Here is an 18,561-nt window from a genome sequence, read left to right as displayed (position 1 = left end):
TTTATATCACATCTTTGCTATAAATTAAATTGTTACTAATAATCTTTTAAGTTTATTTGTAATTCATCAAAACGAACCTAGTTTTTTAAACCTATGTAAATACCCCTATGATAAAAATGGAAGAACCTCAAAGGCGGTGGTATAGCTTACTTATATGATGTCATAGATAGGCCTCCATGTGATCTATTGAAATATAATTATTCAAAAATTGAGTCCTGTGAAGATTTGACCTTCTTGTTCTCATCTCCTTCCAGCTACTTCACTCTACTCAAACCTCATTGTTGCTCTTAATATTGTTTCCTTGATATTTGGTTTTAAAAACGTAATAATTACTGTCATTTGTATTGTACACCGATTCAGTTTAATCTTGCCGTAAAAAGTAAATAGCACACATCCCTGTCATAACTATATTTGTAAAATCATCCTTTATTTCAAATAAAAAACGTAAGGATGTAACAAACATCCCAGGTCACAGCTTGGAAGACCAAGCATATGCAGTGCAAAACACTTAAAATAAGTAGGTAAAAATAGTAGAAACACATCCAAAAGGCGTGAAATTCAGATTAAATTAAAATTACATTATTAGTGAACAAGATTGAAACGCCAGATAATTTTAATACAATTCAGAACAGTTTTGCTCTGGGTTGGAAGTACTGTAGCCACAATATAATTTTTCACTTTTTAGTATCTCTTTTTTCATAAAAATATTTCAGCTTTCTTAATCGGTTCTAAATGATTTGGCAATTTCTACCCGAGTGTTTTTTTAAAGTTCATTCTTGTTTGCGAGGATGCGAAGATTTTCAGTTGATTACTACTAAGAATTTGATCAAGGATTTGACGCAATTCAGCTGTTATCACATGACCTATATTTCAACACTTAAGAAATACTTTTGTACACTACTATTACATTCTTTTATTGTTAATTGAAAAGCTAAGAACTTGGAATTGAATCACATCTACAGATACTTATGTGTAGAAGCTATTAAATCTAAAATTTAAAAGCATATTTTAAATTGCTTAGTTCCGTAACATTTAATGGGAAATTTAATGAAAAATTGCATTTTGAAGGAATTTGTTGCCCTACACAAGTTGATGTACCATGTGAATTTAATCTATCATTTCATTTTTTTAATTCAATTCAATTCTGATTTGTTATAAAGAAGTTGCATTGCACAACCTAATTTTGAGTATAGTCGCACATAGGTTGGTCACATTTATGCAGCTGGGTTTTCCTAATTTTCCTTAAATTTTGTATCTTTTTGTAACTGTACTCAACAACTTATTGTTTATATATATTCAAAACTATTATTTAGTATAATTATATTGTTTTATAATAAACCTATTCATAAAATTCATTCAATTAATCCACTGATTTTATGTTGAATGGGCTAGGTAGGAGGAAACTCTCAAATTTTGGCAGTAAAGTAGAAACATGTTGGTTTTCGAAAGTGCAACAGTCAGAAAATTCTCAAAATGTTTACAAAAAGCTGAACCTGCAGTAGAACCATTTAATAGATACATTAAATAGAACATTTACCATGCGGTATAATTATTACACAATGGCACATGGTATGAAATTAACCAATCAGATAAGGATACAATCAGTTATGTTTTAATATACAGTATACAGTAAAAAATTTATCTCAAATATAATGTTAAAATAAATGTGTGAAATTGGAAAAGCTCTCTTCGCAATACTAATATACTAATATTATACTAATACAATTTGCAATGAAAATTGGGTTTTCACATACAGGACCTAGAACTAATTATTTTTTATGTCAAACTATTTAGAGTTTGGGTATAGAATGTAAATATAGAAATCTGTAACACAGTATATTCTCTATTCCATAGGTATTAAAAAATAATATGGTATTTGAATTCTATTAATTAAAATGATTAATTTCCAATTTAAGTGCTAATTAAAATGAATTTGTAAGTGTGAAAAATTGAAGGGCTGTATAATCAACTATTAATTATTTATTATCAACACTTTTTTGGTTTCTGTATCATATCTAGAATATGTGGTACAATTTTTGTTCCAAGGCACAGTTAAATGAATTAATAAGACACATTATATAGAACATATACAATAAGTAGTAGTAGTAGTTGTACTGTCTATATATATTATAGTATACTGTTTATACTGTATATATATAAATTCTGTAATACAGCCGCGTCACACATGTATGTGATATATTTATAGTAGACCATAAGCAGACGTAGCCTTAAAATTAATATTCAAGTGCCACATTATATGCATTGTAGAATTTGCCTATAATAATGGGCAGTGCCACATGTGATGCATATTACTGTATGTCCACACTATCCGATCAAACCTTTATGTGACAGAAAGAAAGAAAAATGTGATGTGCCCATCCATATATACTATACTGTACTTTACTTTATTGCCGACAAAATCAACATAAACAATCATCATTGACAAAAGGTGATAAGATGATGATGTCATTCATATCACTACCATATTTGGGTATATCGCTACCATATTTGGGCATATCGCTACCACATTTCGGCACATCAAACTTTCCAGCTACTTGAAGTTTAGGCTTTCTATACCTCCATGCAGTATTGTGTGTGAGAAAGACATAAACATATTAGAAGATATAAAAGTGAATGAGAAATAAACATACTTTATCCTGACACAATGCACTTCTTTATAGTTCAGTTCTGTGAGGTTAAAAAGTATGATGCAGACGATAAAACAAGACAGTCTTTTTAATAAGGGTGAAGTAGGTAATAAAACTAAACCATCTTGGTGAAGAAGACTGTGTTTGCTATTGAGTATGATGTCTTGCCTTGTCAGGGAGAGGTTGTAAGTTCGAATCCTGTCAGAAGAATGTTATCACACGATCCATTTATGGGGGACTGTATCCGTTGTCAGCTATGGTAGGCAGACATTTTAAAGCTCTGTCTACACCATCAAACTAGTTTTTTGATGTGCCCAAATATGGTAGTGATATGACATTATCGTGTCCATATATGTGCACATCAAAATTTTTTTTGTCACATAAAGTTTGATAGTGTAGAAAGAGCATTAGTCCCCAATATTCTACGTCTCGCATACTCCATGATGGCCCATTTAAAAGGACTGACATAGCAAACAAAATAAAGACGTCTCTTGCATCAAATCGGCACACACACTACATCTGCATCATGGCTGCTATAACAAAGGTTACAGACACAAAATAGGATAAACGGTACACAGACTCGATCGTGTACAACACCATAGCTATGGTGAAGATATACGCGAGACGAGACATAAACGAAATTCATGTGAGCATAATTAGAAAAAAAAAGAACGTAACTTTAGAAAAAGAATAGTAAAACACGTATGCCGTAATATTTGAGTCTATTTAAAATGTTACTTTCCGTAGAGTATAAATTAATAGTCATCCATGTATTTGTCTATTTGTGTTTATCATTGATTATAAGCCCACATATCATTTTAGGACATTGTCAATATTACCTACTTCATATGTATAGGAATTTATTTCATGTGTACTACAAACCTTATTTTACTATCAGCAGTTCTTGCAAACTTTCAAACAATATTGTATGTTTTACTAGTTCTGGTGCCAGAATGCCTAGATTCACAGATATTTATACCTACTAAAATATCACCATTTGTAATGATAGCTGTGCAATCGTATCAATTCGTTTTCTGCTTCTTCTCCTGATCGTTTATTCGTCATAACATACTTTCACTTTTTTGCAGGTTTGCAGCAGGATAACCGATATAGATCCATCTGTAAACTGAGCAGTGTCACTTGTTTACCTCTTGTAATTGAAGCTGCCGTTCTCATTGGTAAGAATTGTTTTTCTTTCATCGTTCTATCCTGTCAGTTTTTTTTTTTTTTCTTCCTATTTTTTTTCCGCCCTAAACAGCGTATGCTGACAATCAAAGGGCCCTCATGATGAGTTATGACAGTAGCTGTGTGTAAACTAGTACACCGGGGTAACCCCCTACTCGTCTCGAAAGATGTACTAGGTTCTTTAAAGTGCACATGAGCCAGATGTGTACACGGGACCACGGTACCGATTATAGTCCTTATCCAAGAAGACGTGTTCTACCACCAGAACCATGGAGCGAACAAGGCTCAAACCCTTGCAGATGTTATGGCTAGGTATTATGGTTCCACTGTCTTAACAGCTTGCCCACTCACTTGCTCATCTGCAGTACAATCTTGCAGGAACAGATGTATACAAAAGTACACCCATTTGGTGTTACCGTACCTCTCTCATAGCATAAGGGTACGTTCATACAATCAGCATTTGACTGTTGTTAAATGCAGAAATGTTCCATCCACTTCTCTTCCTTTTTCTCGTGTTATTTCCTGAAACGAATTATAAATATCTAACATGATTGATCGTACACCATTATTTTAAAATTGAAACAGGAAAACAAGTTTGCAGTAAAACTCTGTCCATATATCTAACTGACCATTATTTAAGTCATAAATTTACGGTAATAGAAGTCAAGATAGATAAGTTCCGTTGATGAATCGCTAGTTTTGTATTGAATTGCATCTTCAAGGAAAATCAAAACCGATTTGAAGGAATAAAAGATGATTATTTGTGACATTATAATATTGCTCGCTTCTTTGCGAATAATTAAACGTTTGGTTTTCATTAATAATTGTTGATAGCTAATATTTAAAAATATAGCTTATGTACATAAATTGTCATTTTTATTTTATGATTGTTTTTACATATTTGGATTTTCAAAATGTAATATCACAGTAAATGTATAGAAGTGAATATAAATTGCGCAAGGTGTCTTGTCTCCTCTTTGAGATTCAGTTTATGTAGAGCATTTTTTGTAGTTGTGCTTGTCTTGCAAGGGAACCTACACTTTTTAAAAATAATCTTGGATGTTGATAATTGATTTTAAATTTTATAAAATGTTTTATATTGCCTTTTTATATGTTTCCATAACTGTTTTAATTTTGTATGCAAGAAGACCATCATAATTTTCACTTGTTATCTTAGGGATTTAAAACTGGAGATCCAGTGTTACACATCTGGATTGTGTGCACTTTAAAGAACCCAGTGAATCTTTTGAAGGGGTTACTCCGGTGTACCGGGCATTTCTTTCCCGGATGAATAAGCATTTGGTGGCAGCTCAATGCACAGTAGTATGTTGTTGACTGCATTAGCACATTATAAACATTAATTTATCATGAAGCGCTTTGTTAAAAACACTATATAAGTCATTTATTATTATTAGCCACAAATAACAACAATAATAGCAAATAAGCAACAATAAGTTGCATCAATATGTATGGCACAGACATAGTTAGCAGTGAATTTTTTTTCGAATAAAAATCATGTATTTTTTCGTTCACATACACTTGATATATAGCTACAAATGAAGGCCTAAGGGAATAACGCAGCCAAAGATTTGACTTCATTTCATTGCCCTTGACATCAATTTGAACATTATTAAAATATCGCAGCAAAGACTACGAGTAGAACGCGCATGAGAAGGCATCTATCTTTATCCAACCTACATTCACTGACAACTCCACAACTTTGGACTCCAGTTTATTTCGACTTAATTTCTCTATTTTACAATCGATCATCTTTTTTTTCCCTTTAAGCTGAGAATTATTAACTCCGTGAATGATTTCTCTAGAGTTTCCACTGATTAACGGCAACAAATGTTGTATTTGAATATAGGTTGTAATATGATGGCATTTTCAAACGAATCTAAATTTTTGATTCTAAGAAAAAAACAAATAAGTTGATATACCCTTAGTTGCCAATTAAATGTAATCTCGACATTCATCATCTACTTATTATACTTGATCACCAAAATACATAAATCATATTTAATAAATGTTACTTTAAATAGCTAAAATTTCTTGAAAATGATCAAATAGATGAAACATTGATTTTTCAATAAGTATTCTGTCACTTTATTTACAAGTTGCCCTTGTTTTACTTTATCTGAAATTGTTAATTAAAGACACCTTCCCTACGTTTTTTAGATCTAATTTAAGATCACAAACTATATTTAATGTAAAAATAATACTATATGGTCCTATTGCGATAACTTTTTTCGTCTTTAAATGGTTACAAATGTGAAAAATAAGTTGATTCTAATAATTATAGCGGCCCGCTATAAATCCCAAATGCATTGCGCGCGGATTGATATTTTTGTTTTTCTTCTGTAATTCACCCACTTTTCAGTCGATCGTGAGGCCAAAACAAATGGAAGACTCCTAACTTTTCAGCGAAAATACCGGGTTTTTCGCAATTTGTCTGGCAAAAATAGAAAGACAATTAATGCAGCAACGTCAGGCTAGGTATATAGCTAGCGTACGATGTTCATACGTTACCGATGTTTACCAGCTAGGCCTACAAAACTAAGCCTAGCTAGGCTAGGCCTAAGACCGCCCACGAGAGGTCAGTCGCCGCGAGCTACTTAGGTAGTGCATAGTTTGTCACTTTTTATCATAATTTACCATAAAACGTACATTTAAGACAAGGAATGACCTGGTTTAATGATTTTAAAGTAATATATATGTATTATTTTTATAAAACGTCACAAATTGTAGGGAAGGTGTCTTTAATGTATCTTTATTTTGCGACAATTTCTTTCTGAGAAGAAAATAAACCTTTTGTTGGGGGGACAATTGGACATAGTTTTTTCTTCTTTTACTTTTTATCTGAAATTATTTAGTGAATCTTCTGGAAAAAGTCTGTAAATGGTGTTTTTATTTTGCGACAATTTCTTTTCTAAGCATTTTTTTCTCGTCCGGATCATTTGGACTTACATTTTCTATCATCTTTTTTGTCATGGATTACTGCTTCGTATCACATGAATGATTATCAGATATTTTCAAGCACTGGATTACATTTTTATCTTATTTTATGATGTTCTATTGACGTCTGATGAATTTAATTTTTTCATAAATATAATATTTTAATGCATCTGACATTCTGTTTTGTTATTAATAGGTAAATTGATTTGATATTCAATTTATCAATATGGTTGAAATCCACTGGATTTTATCGGATATCATAATTTTTTCAAAATGTATTTAGCAGGAAAATTATAGTCGACACAAAACATGTGACTTTTTCTTTACATATTATATTTTTTCCTTTGAAGTTAAGATGTTTAGTTTTTCCAGAAAGTAGCTTTTTTACCAATTTATTGTTCTGTTCTACCAATCTTTTAATAATAAATGTGAAAAATGTTATTGCTTTTTGTTCACTTATAAGTTGAAATATCTGCAGTAACTACATTTTTTTATGATGCCTACCAAAACAAGTTAAACCAAAGTATTTAACATAGCTGAAAAACATGGTTCTTTGGTGTTTGTGAGACACTGTATTAATTTAGGTAGCTTAATTCTCTTCATGTTCAAAATTCTGTGAAAATTCAAATTTCTATTATATATAAGAGCATTACATACTATTATATTAGGCTAATTAATGGCTAATTAAGCCATTTTTTGTTTGCTATAATTTTAGCCAATTTTAACCATGTAGTTGCATAAGAACCATGGCAGGCGCAAGGCTCTGTTTTAAAAATCCTGGATGCACCACTAACTTCTGTCCAGTTTTCGTTTGTTGTATTTGAATGTCTCATTCATTAAAAAGAAATTATAGGTAACATAAAAAAAAACTTCAATGAAACCTTGCATAGGTATTATTACTTAGAAGGTTAAGTGTTAGAGAATAGCTTTTATATTGAACAATCATTTATGGCTGAATTACATTTATGTTCAGTACTCAAATTGTGTTATGAAGTGATCAATCAATTAGGAAATTAATCAATTTTAAAGGTTAACAACATATGCGCTAATAGCACCTAATTGAAATGTTAAATCCTGATCACTTTAATTGTCAAAATGCATTTTTTATTTATATTAATGTTTCATCTTGATTATTATCTAATTTGTTATGAATAAAAGTGAAAAACCAGAGCCTTGCGTCTGTTTGATATTACTATTACTGTATTAGTTAAGAGAGCTAAACTTTTTTGGGTAAAAATGGCTAAAGCTGTGTACATACGCACTAGAGTTAAGAGTATCCAAATGATAGGTATTATTAATTAACTTTTTTTTTTATTAACTGGGATGTATCTCCGATATGACTCGGATGTAATCCAAGATATACTCAGCTGATATGATTCTGATGTATCCCAGGTTTAAGAGGCATATCCGATATAATGTTATCCTTTACTAGACACATTTGAATACAAAACAAGTTCCGAAGTATTTAACATAGCTTAAAAAAGTATACAAAAATTGTTTTTTTGGTGTTTGTGAGACACTATTAATGTTGGTAGCTTACAGTAATTTTGTTTTTTGTTCAAAATTCTGTAAAAACTGTATCCAATTTGTGGAAAACTCAAGTCTCTAAATACAAGAGCATTACATATACTGTAGCATCAAGATTTCTATGACATGGCTTCTTGGTCATGTGTCTAAATATGTAAGAAATAAATCATAATTTCTATTAATAAAAGAAACAGAATAGTTATTTGCGAAAAGAAATATTGTATAAATTCTGAAAAATTATAGATCATCTAATATATTATATTAAGCACATTATTCATCATATTTTTACTAGTGCGATTTACTGACCTTCACAGTATGTATAATGGCTCAAAATAAACCAATCAAATACAACTTAAGTTCTCCCCGAGTACGTCATGAAAGCGCATCGCAGGTTTGAAGTTGCGCTTCACAAGTTTCTCACTCCCCCGAGAATTTAAAACATTTTATTGTCGCTGTTTAAATGTAGACTTCATTATTTATAGCTTAACGGCCGAAACCTTTCATATGCCGGCAGGAATAATATTTAAAAATAGACGTTCCATTAAAGACTGCTTGTTGATTTACAAGTGGATTACAATTTACATTTGTATTACAAAGGTCACCTTCCAATTTACTAATATAAGGTCCCCTATTAAAGACCACTTTTCTAGGACTGGTCCTTCAATACAGTTTGTGTTTGTTCTATAACGCTTTTGCTCAAAATGTTTATGCACCCTATGCACAACTGCTCTAGATACACCATAAAAAAAGATTTGGTAGTCCGAAGGAACCTATGGCATTAAAAAATCAATGAGGTCAAACTTTAGCTTGCATTACATTTCCAAAGAAACAGGGGTACGGGCATAACATTTGTCATCAAGATTTGCTCCCTCTTCTAAGAGAATAACTCAACAATAAATTAACACAGCCCAGATGTTAAGCTAAAATGTATCCTCCAATATTCAAATTGATCAACATAATTGTTTTTGTTAATGACATTTTGTAATAATTATACTATGTAATTATATATATATATATATATAACTCGTAATTCAGCTACTAGGCCTACTACTAGCTGCTATGTTTTATTTGTATGTAATTTGACTTCAATAAAATCCAGCGATTGTTGTACTAGTACTCAGATATTTGACAGTAGGTGTGTGGCATCTAAAATTCCTAAGTATACCTAGGTATGAAATTTATTATTCTGTAGAAATTCCTATAGACAAGATGCCAAAAATAATTAACTTTAAATTGAAAATAACATAATTACCAATGACATAATTAATAGGTTGAAAGCAAATGGCAAAACGTATGATGATCAAAGTTGAAAACCTGTATTAGTTATCTCATGGAAATTTACTATTTGACTTGACTCATAGATTGTACAGATGCTGGGGGCTGAGCAGCTTCAATGCAACGGAATATTTTGAGAAATAGTAAATGCCAGTAGCCGTATATTCACCATTCACCTTTAGGCTTAAAGGGAAACACTTAAAATTAAGAAAAATCTCCTATTTAAGTACATACAATTTAAGGGAAATAATTAAATATTCATTGAGTTGAGTAAAATACTTAATATAAAATAGGAAATATCTCACTTAAGTGTGATTGGTGAATACGGCCACTGGATTGTTTGTTATAGTTTTATTCTGGAACTGTACATCAAGGTTCTAAAGTTCTATAGAATGTCTATTAACCTTATGAAAATGAATAAATTCAATGAAAATTATGATTTTGTCCAAAATTAAACGAAACTATATACTACGGATATTTTGTGTTAAGAAGTTAAGAACTCTGGGTTGATCTTATTCATTTATTTATTCTTTCTTTTGACTGGATTGCATTTTCAGTAACGTAGTACTGCTTTTCAAAATGGCCCAGTTACAAGGTTTAAAAGAACAGAAAATTTATAACAAAAAAAATAAAAGGCATACATAATTTGAAAGATATATACAGAATAATACAGATATACAGAGCACTTATATCCATCTAATGTTGAAGGAAATACAGTAACTACGAGGGAATAATGAAGTACTCTGTACATGCCCAGAGAATTGCTAGGGTATATTTTAGAAAGGTATACAATATCTTTAGTGCTATGGGCATCTATTGAGGCATAGAGTGTTTGTAGGTATAGAGTGTTTGTGTGTCTTTATTATTGAATATTTTGGAAGTATACCGTAGTGAGAGTGTTTTAGGTCGATACAATTCCAGGGTGCTATGAGCCATTTAGAAAATGATGTTGGTTTCTTAATTACAAGGAAAAATAGAAAACACTTGTGTATATTATATGAATATGCTAGAGGGTACAATATCACTTAGCTTTGGTTATTATTCCTCAATGTATATTCAAATGTAATCTGTGATTGCAATGAGTATAGGTATGTTCTAATTTTAGAATATAATTTAGATACTTTAATACAAATAATTGGAATATTGCATTTTAAATACAGTAGAACACATAACATGGACACCTTCGGGGCCATTAAAGTGTCTCCTGGATGGTGTTGTCCCCTGAATAGAGTTGACTGTAGTGTAATTATCTGTCATTCATTTCCCATGATATGTCCTATTTCTGCTGCATAAAAATAACCAGTTAAAAACGTTGTGAATAAATTAACTCCCAATTTCTTGGGAGCAGAAATAGGACAATTTTGTGGTAACCAGCGCAAAATAACGGTTAAAAACACCCAATTAAATTTGGTGTTAGAACGCCCTTTAACCGGTTATTGCTGGGTAACTTTTAGCTGCAACACAAAATAACGGTTATTTTTATTGACAGCTAATGACCTTGAGTCAACTACACTGCAGTAACGTTTGAATTAACCGCCAGCACCAATTGCATTTTGGGTAATTCTAATTTTTGTCAATGACCACCCACTGATTTAACTGTTACTTTGGAGCAAAAATTGAGCAGAAATGCAGTCAAAATTAAAATTACATTTTTAAAATAACCGTTTATTGCAGCAGAAACAGACCCCTAGTGGCTGCTTAATATTAAGGGAATATATGTTTCCCAAAGGAGGTGTAGTGTATTTTCAATGACACTGAAAGAGACTAGAAACAGGATTCGAACCAAGATTTTACTAAGTAATTATAATAAGCATCAAGCTATAATGCCACACTGTTATAAATAAAAGGTTTAGAATTAATGTTCTTTGCCTGATGTGTTGATATATATAATATATTTTTCATTTATCAGCATCAATTACCATATCATATCCATTATATTTCTAATAATTGTGAAATTTCAATCTGTGGTTTGTATCAACATTTTGAACTGAAAACAAGAAATGTATAATAACAACTTTTAACTTCAGGCATTAGCGATATTGCCATAGTAACAGATGTGTGGATTCTACTTAGCTAAAGAATTGTTATATTGTGAACCAATCAATGTTAATATTCCACCAGGTGTTCATGCACTTGCCTAAATGTAGGCCTATTATGATTTTAAAACATATTTATTGTGGTTGATGAATAGGACTTTTGTTTAGCACTTTTCTGAACTTGGAAACCCTACGGCAACATTGGATTCAAAACCTTTGAGGTACCTATTGCACCGTACGGCAATTCCCATTCAATATATTGACATTTACATTATTTCTTCGATATTTCTTTTCTCAAAGCAAAAAGATTTTTTTTTTTCTGTCAGAAAATGTTTTACCAAATGAGTAAGAATCTATTTCATTTATCACATACATAAACATATGACCATTCAAAACTATGGTGTAAACAAAAACTAATTAATTTTATATTATCTTATTTATGGTTTGTTAGCATAATGAGATTAACCGTTTCCAGACTAAGACTTACGGTGGACGCTCCTTTTTTTTTGTTGCATCTCTCGAACTACCTCCTTTTGAAACACTTTCACCCACTTTTGACTCGTTTAAAATTAATTTAAGAACTCATTTGTTTAGCAAATTTCAGGATACAATGCGGCTTTGATCATCTTTTTGCAATTGGCGCCACTATATAAATGTTTGATTAATTTTATTAATATTATTACAGTGCATAATAAATAGTATTAGTTAATTTTTACATTTCTTTTATGATTAATTTCATAATGTGATCCTAACTGTATCAAGATAAAATTTCCGGTGCTGGAATATATTAAATGAAAAGCTCCCTCATTTTTCTCATTTGTTTAGAAAAATATGTTATCATAACATATGCATTAATAAAGAATTTAAATGTCCTTCACAAAATTAGAATAAATTAAAATTTATTAGAAGGTCAGTAAGGTCATATGCTAGTGTCCTGTATCTGTTTGTTGTGATTTATGTTTATTGTGTCAGACTATATCTTGCTAAGTTCATATCCATTAGCCAATCACCTAATTTCTACCACTTAGCCCATCTGTTTAAACTCGTAAAATGTTACGTATTACTTCAGAATTTACGGATTACGATAATGCACGATATATATTGGTGAATTCCCTGTAGTATATTGCTTTGTTTAGATGGAACAAGATCTGCGACATTGTAACGATTTCATTTCTATTGTAATTTGATAGTGATACAAAAGAACTTGATAGCACTGTGTTCGGTATATAAAGACAAAATTTAAAATGTTAAAAATAGTTAAGGGAGTTTTAACTTAAATTGCTAATTTTAAGGCAGATTTAAAAACTCACCTTTTTAACTTCTTAATTTTCTGGCATTTTATTTTTATTGTTACACATAGAAGCTTTTTAAAAATATGCCTATTTTGTATATAAAATAATAAAATAACAATCTAAATACAGACTTTAGATTTTAGTACTTTATAACGTAATTATATCAAAGACTTTACTTTACCTGTTAATTTTTAGATAAATTAAATTTCAAAAAATTACAAAACCGCAAAAATAAATACTATATCTTAATACCGTGTATGCATGAATTAAAAAAAAATTAAAACCCAAACTTGGCATGGCATAAAAAAAAGACATACTTGATTATATTACACAAAACAAATTTCACAAAACCTTTCAAATCTCTCTCTAATGCTGCGAAAATAAGGACTATTCCATGATTGCCGCGTATAATACGTGATTCTTTTACAATTAAAACCCGGACTTTTTAAACATGGCATAAAAAAACAAAACATGCTTTTCGTCCTTGAGTATGTCATTAACATTCCTGGAGCAGGCTAGTAATTACATCCAACTCCCATTAACGAAAGACACTAAAATAATAAATCCGCAATAAGAGGGTAATTACACTTTTCAAATCGTGCATCTAGCTAATCAATAAATAATAGCACTGAATCTGTCGTGCTCGTTGGCCGACGTGCTTGCCATTGAATCCGAGGAGTTAAGTTCCAGGATTTTTTTTGTTTGTGGGTGTTGCCAAGATATCGGAGAAGGCTAATTAAGTCAGAGACAACCCTGTCATTAAGGCTATTCCCTTCTAAGGATCAAAGTGCCAACATTTATTAAATGTTTAATTAACATTAGTTTATCTAAATTTGTTTTGAAATAAAAAATATGACACATGTCAAAATGCATTTTTCAATTTCATTTGTTTGGAAGAATACCTCTACACTTTCCACAAGTCTATCATTGCTTCTTTTTTTTTCATTTCAGCTTTTTTCCCAGATTTCGGCTCAAGTATAGTTATGGCATGCCATGTATGACAAAATGTTTTTTAAATGAATATTAAGCCTAGACTAACACATGTCAAGCCTACAACTTGGCATCTCTGTAACACTATGATCAAATGTCCAATACCAAATATCTCTAGCAGTCTTGATGACTCCTGAAGCAGAAACTAAAACTGATATACAGTGTAGCCATGATATTAGGTACCTAATTTTTATAAGAGATATCTTTTTCTTGTTATCGATAATATTTAAATGCCTTCAGATGATGATTGTAAGTGCTCTGGTATCAAATTACAGGAAAATGAATCCTCAGTGTGCAGTTTCTGTCATTTAGTGATATCAGTGAATACCACATCAAGTATCAATGGATCTATCAATATATTACATCGACGAGAATTTTATATTATTTAAAAATGATGTTTTAGGCCTTTTAATGGGATTATAAGGGTTTATTTTAGTGTATAAGCCAAACTGTAAGCATGGAGTTTAGTGTCTATGGACTTTGTTATACTAGGTTGTTAGAGGGATCAGGGGCAGGGGTGTAGGTACTATTGATTGCAACATAGTTTGTTGATTGCCACAATTCCAAAGGTAAAGAAAATCAAATAAATAACAAAAATAGCAGTAGAGCTTAGTGATTATAATACAATTTCAAAAACTACAAAACCTGCATCCCAAAAATGAGAAAAACTCCACCCCAAAAATGAGAAAAACTCCATCCTAAAAATAAGAAAATCTCCATCCCAAAAATGAGAAAAACTCCATCCCAATAAGAAAAACTCCATCCCAAAAATGAGAAAAACTCCATCCTAAAAATGAGAAAAACTCCATCTCAAAAATAAGAAAAACTCCATTCCAAAAATGAGAAAAACTCTTTCTCAAAAATGATGTTGACTAATATTTTATGAGAAAGATCTGAAATTCCAATAACAGAAGATATTGTATGGTTCCCATTGTTATTCACTAATTTTCATCTTCTAGCTGTTTCTCATCAATTTTTAATTGACCGCTTGAACGAATCACAAACAACGAATCTCCGGTCGCCAGCAATTCACCGTGATGTCAGACATGCTATAATCTTTTGTTATTCTTGTCAATTAACACTGTTTTGGTTTGTCATATTACATGATTCATCTCCGGTTAATATCTTTTTAATGTTTATATTAGATTACTATTTGATCAAGATGAATTAAATAGGCACTTAGTAAATGTGAATATACTTTACTAGGTCTCCCTCTAATTATAAACCATTTTACGATTTGAAAGGATAAATAGTTAAAAACACACTGTAATAAAAGATTACTCCAAAATAAAGGCTTCTTTCAATAGGAGACACTTCATAAGGACCACTCTAATAATGACCATTCCAACTAATGACCACTCCAACCAATGACCATTGAAATAAAGGACTCCTACATTTAAAGACCACTCCATCTCAAGATAATATCCAATAGAAGACTCAACCCAGATTCAACAGTATCTAGTTTTCAGAAAGATATTAATGCTATTTCAATGTTTAAAATACAGATTCATTTTGTAATTTCTTCAATAAATAATAAGTATGAAATAGTTATTCACAATTGTTCTTTTATATATTCATTTTGACATTTGTATTAAATTATAATATAAAATGAATTCAACATTTAATCTTAAACTGTACAGATTCATCTTCCATAATCCCCCTTCAGTTATCATCCACATCATATTATTATTTTAAAATGGATGGATTTTATAATGGAGAACAGATTCCTGTAATATAATTAGGATGGAAATATTTAAAAGCAGATTTTAGGTAGTAGAAGGGTGTGTTCAGAGATGTGGTATATGCAAGACTGAAAAAAGTGGCGTAGCGGATGGTGCAATGGCCCCTAGTTTAGCTCTCCTATGGTGCTATCCAACCTTAGGGAATTGCATCGGGCTGCTCATGCTTTGGGGCTCCCTTAAGCTTTAAGCCATGGGTTCTTAGCTAGTAACCACTCGTATAGCCATTGTGCCACTGTCTGAACAATGAGCGCCGTTTAGTGATATCTAGTTTATGCGCTTTGTATGAAGGAATACACAATCAAGTTTTTTATGAATGACGAATGCACTTCTTCCATTTAGTTTCCAATTTCTTATTGCAAGAACTAATTTAGCTTGAACATGAGAACAGTTAGTATTAGTAAATGTATAGTACAGTTGGTACAGCATCCGTTTGACGTGTTTGATTTCAGAACATTGCTCAATATGATGTTTTATTACTTGTATTATTTACAGGCCCACTGCTATAATGATTTCTCAACTTGTTTAATAAATCATTCACAAATTTCTTCAAACAACTTGTCTCATTGCTCAATAGATCAACCAGTCTAAAAAACTTGTCAATGTCTTATACTTTAAATCGTAAATCTGTGTAAGTTTAAGAAAATCAATAATTGACTGGATTTTTATCTTTGTGTGTTCAAAATAAATAACATGCTGGCGTCATTTATTGACAGATTTTTTACTTTACGTTAAACTGCTTGTCAGTATTTGACTGTCATTGCAAACATTTGAGGAAACACCGATCAATTATTGTCATTCTTGTACCAGATACTCAGGAGCTTGCGATTTGCAATGAACTAGGGCCTATGGATATTGTGTCATCACCTGAATCTAAAATCTGCCAAAACTGTGTCAAAAAATGTTTAATTCTTGATTCATACAAAGCACATTGGACTAGATATCACTACATGGTGCTCATTATTCAGTCTACCACATCTCTGCACACACCCTTCTACTCCCTAAAAACCTGCTTTTACCATCCTAATTATTACAGGAACTGTCCTGAATCAAGTTAGGGAGCATGTCCCAATTTTCCTGTATCAGCATAATGAATCAAAAGTTTTTCATCCTGATGGAACTAGTTAGTTTAAAGATCTTTAAAGGGACGGTGTTGTATGGCGCGTCAAGCTGTCATTTTTTCAGGCAATGTTGTATTATATGTAGCTATATATATATATATGGCTACTTGTAAGTACAGTAAGTTTTTTATACCTAAATAAATAAACCAGTCCAATGTGCACAATTTCGCTTATTTTTTAAACCACTAAGATTAGCATTAGTAACCCAATCATCATCTATACTGGCTCACACAACTAACTAATTAATTAGTTTATTATAATTATAATTAATTTGTATAGATATTTTACTTTTTCTTTACTACAATAATAGTTTCTTTCTTCCATCATTCCATGTCTTCTTTTCCTCCTAAACCAATAACTTCTAACCCTTTATACAAACTCGCCCTATTCCTTTTTTACATTAATCATTCATATCCTGCAAATATGGGTATGTCCCTTCTTTTTAGAAATACTTTTAAATGTGTTGCTTGTAGCTATGGGAGAATAGTCTGTGAAGAGTTTAAAGATTAGAAATAAATAAGAGGTACGATTGTCAGCCGTAAGTAATTTGAAATTTCAAAACAGACAGTATGATGATGTATGATGAAAAGGTTTAGTTGTTGAGTATCTGCAATAACCTAACAGCAAGTCCTAAGTTTAATCTGTTCCACGTTTTCTAGTAAATCGCTACTTGACGCTTCAGGCAAAAACAGATAAAAGTAGTTGAAAACATAATCCTTCTGGTCAATCCCATGTTGTTGACTTAGTTTCACCTTTCTAAGAAGTAAAAATTTAGCATTGAAGGGTAAACGGTGAAGGGAGGAGGTGTAGAAAAACATATGTAGAAAATAAAGCTTCTAAAGCTCTGTCTTTACTAAAAACAAATCTGAGATGTGCCCAAATGTGATAGTGATATGCTCAAATATGGTAGTGATATGACATCATCATGTCCATGGGCACATCACTGTACACAGGGCTTAACGTTTGTCTTATTAGAAACTATGAATTGTTAAGATTTTATCTTTTTTACCAATTGATCAGCCTTGCATTCTAAATCAAGATGTACATACAGCGTATGATAAATAAATAATAAAGATATCTAGCAACTTTTATGAGTTTGAATAAAGTCATTGATCCTTGGAAATGTATATGACAATGAATCATATTAGTTGAACCATTGCTTTTTCTGTCATAAAACATAATAATATTTTTATGACTATCAGTTGTTTTCTTAGTAATTTGTTTATTTTGATTGATATAAAAGTTTCTGCCTTGCCTTCCTCGAAATATCAACAATTAGTTGAAACCATGCCTGCTTGTCTGGTGGTGTTTATACCTTGGCTTCTTTGAATTATCTACTGTACAAGGTGTAAACAACATTTGTCTGATCCATCCACTGTGTACACATATATGCATACATTATGAAAAATGCATACAGTAGGCCTATGCATGTATTCTATACTGTACTTACTGTACTATACTATTCTTTATTATTTACGATACATATTGCTAATTGGTTTTGCCCCCAATTTATAACTGTCTCTTTTTAATTACATTGTAAATAGTCTTTCACAAGCTGCACTAGCATATTTGTTTTCTTGTCCATGTCAAGTATTTGTGTACCAAAATGTTTTTATTATGAATATTAAGCCAAAACTAAACTACATTTTACTTTGTACCTGAATTTTATTGTATTTACTGGTTTAGTGGACTTACTCCTCCAGGTCCTCGAGTTCACTGTGGTTTATTCTCCCTGTGGTTTATGCTCCCTGTGATTTGTCATTGGGATTTATTTCTAGTTTTGGCTGTCAGTA

General features: G+C 31.3%; 1 protein-coding gene across 2 annotated transcripts in view; it reads left to right on the top strand.

Annotated features, from left to right (window-relative positions):
• The window catches only part of LOC144840605 (mitochondrial thiamine pyrophosphate carrier-like), a 49,157-nt gene that overhangs the window by 25,731 nt on the left and 4,865 nt on the right, over positions 1 to 18,561 (top strand). The window contains exon 6 of one of the 2 annotated variants that reach the window (XM_078696480.1): positions 3,737 to 3,826. In XM_078696480.1, the coding sequence (XP_078552606.1) occupies positions 3,737 to 3,826 (90 nt within the window). Of the gene's footprint in view, positions 1 to 3,736; positions 3,827 to 18,561 lie in introns of those variants that run through there. The other variant, XM_078696483.1, reaches the window with a different exon arrangement.

This window comes from Antedon bifida, chromosome 4 (genome assembly GCF_963402885.1).
Source record: "Antedon bifida chromosome 4, ecAntBifi1.1, whole genome shotgun sequence".
NCBI classification, from domain to species: domain Eukaryota; kingdom Metazoa; phylum Echinodermata; class Crinoidea; order Comatulida; family Antedonidae; genus Antedon; species Antedon bifida.
Note: the sequence above shows the minus strand (reverse complement) of the source record. Positions and strands in the feature narration are given on the sequence as shown.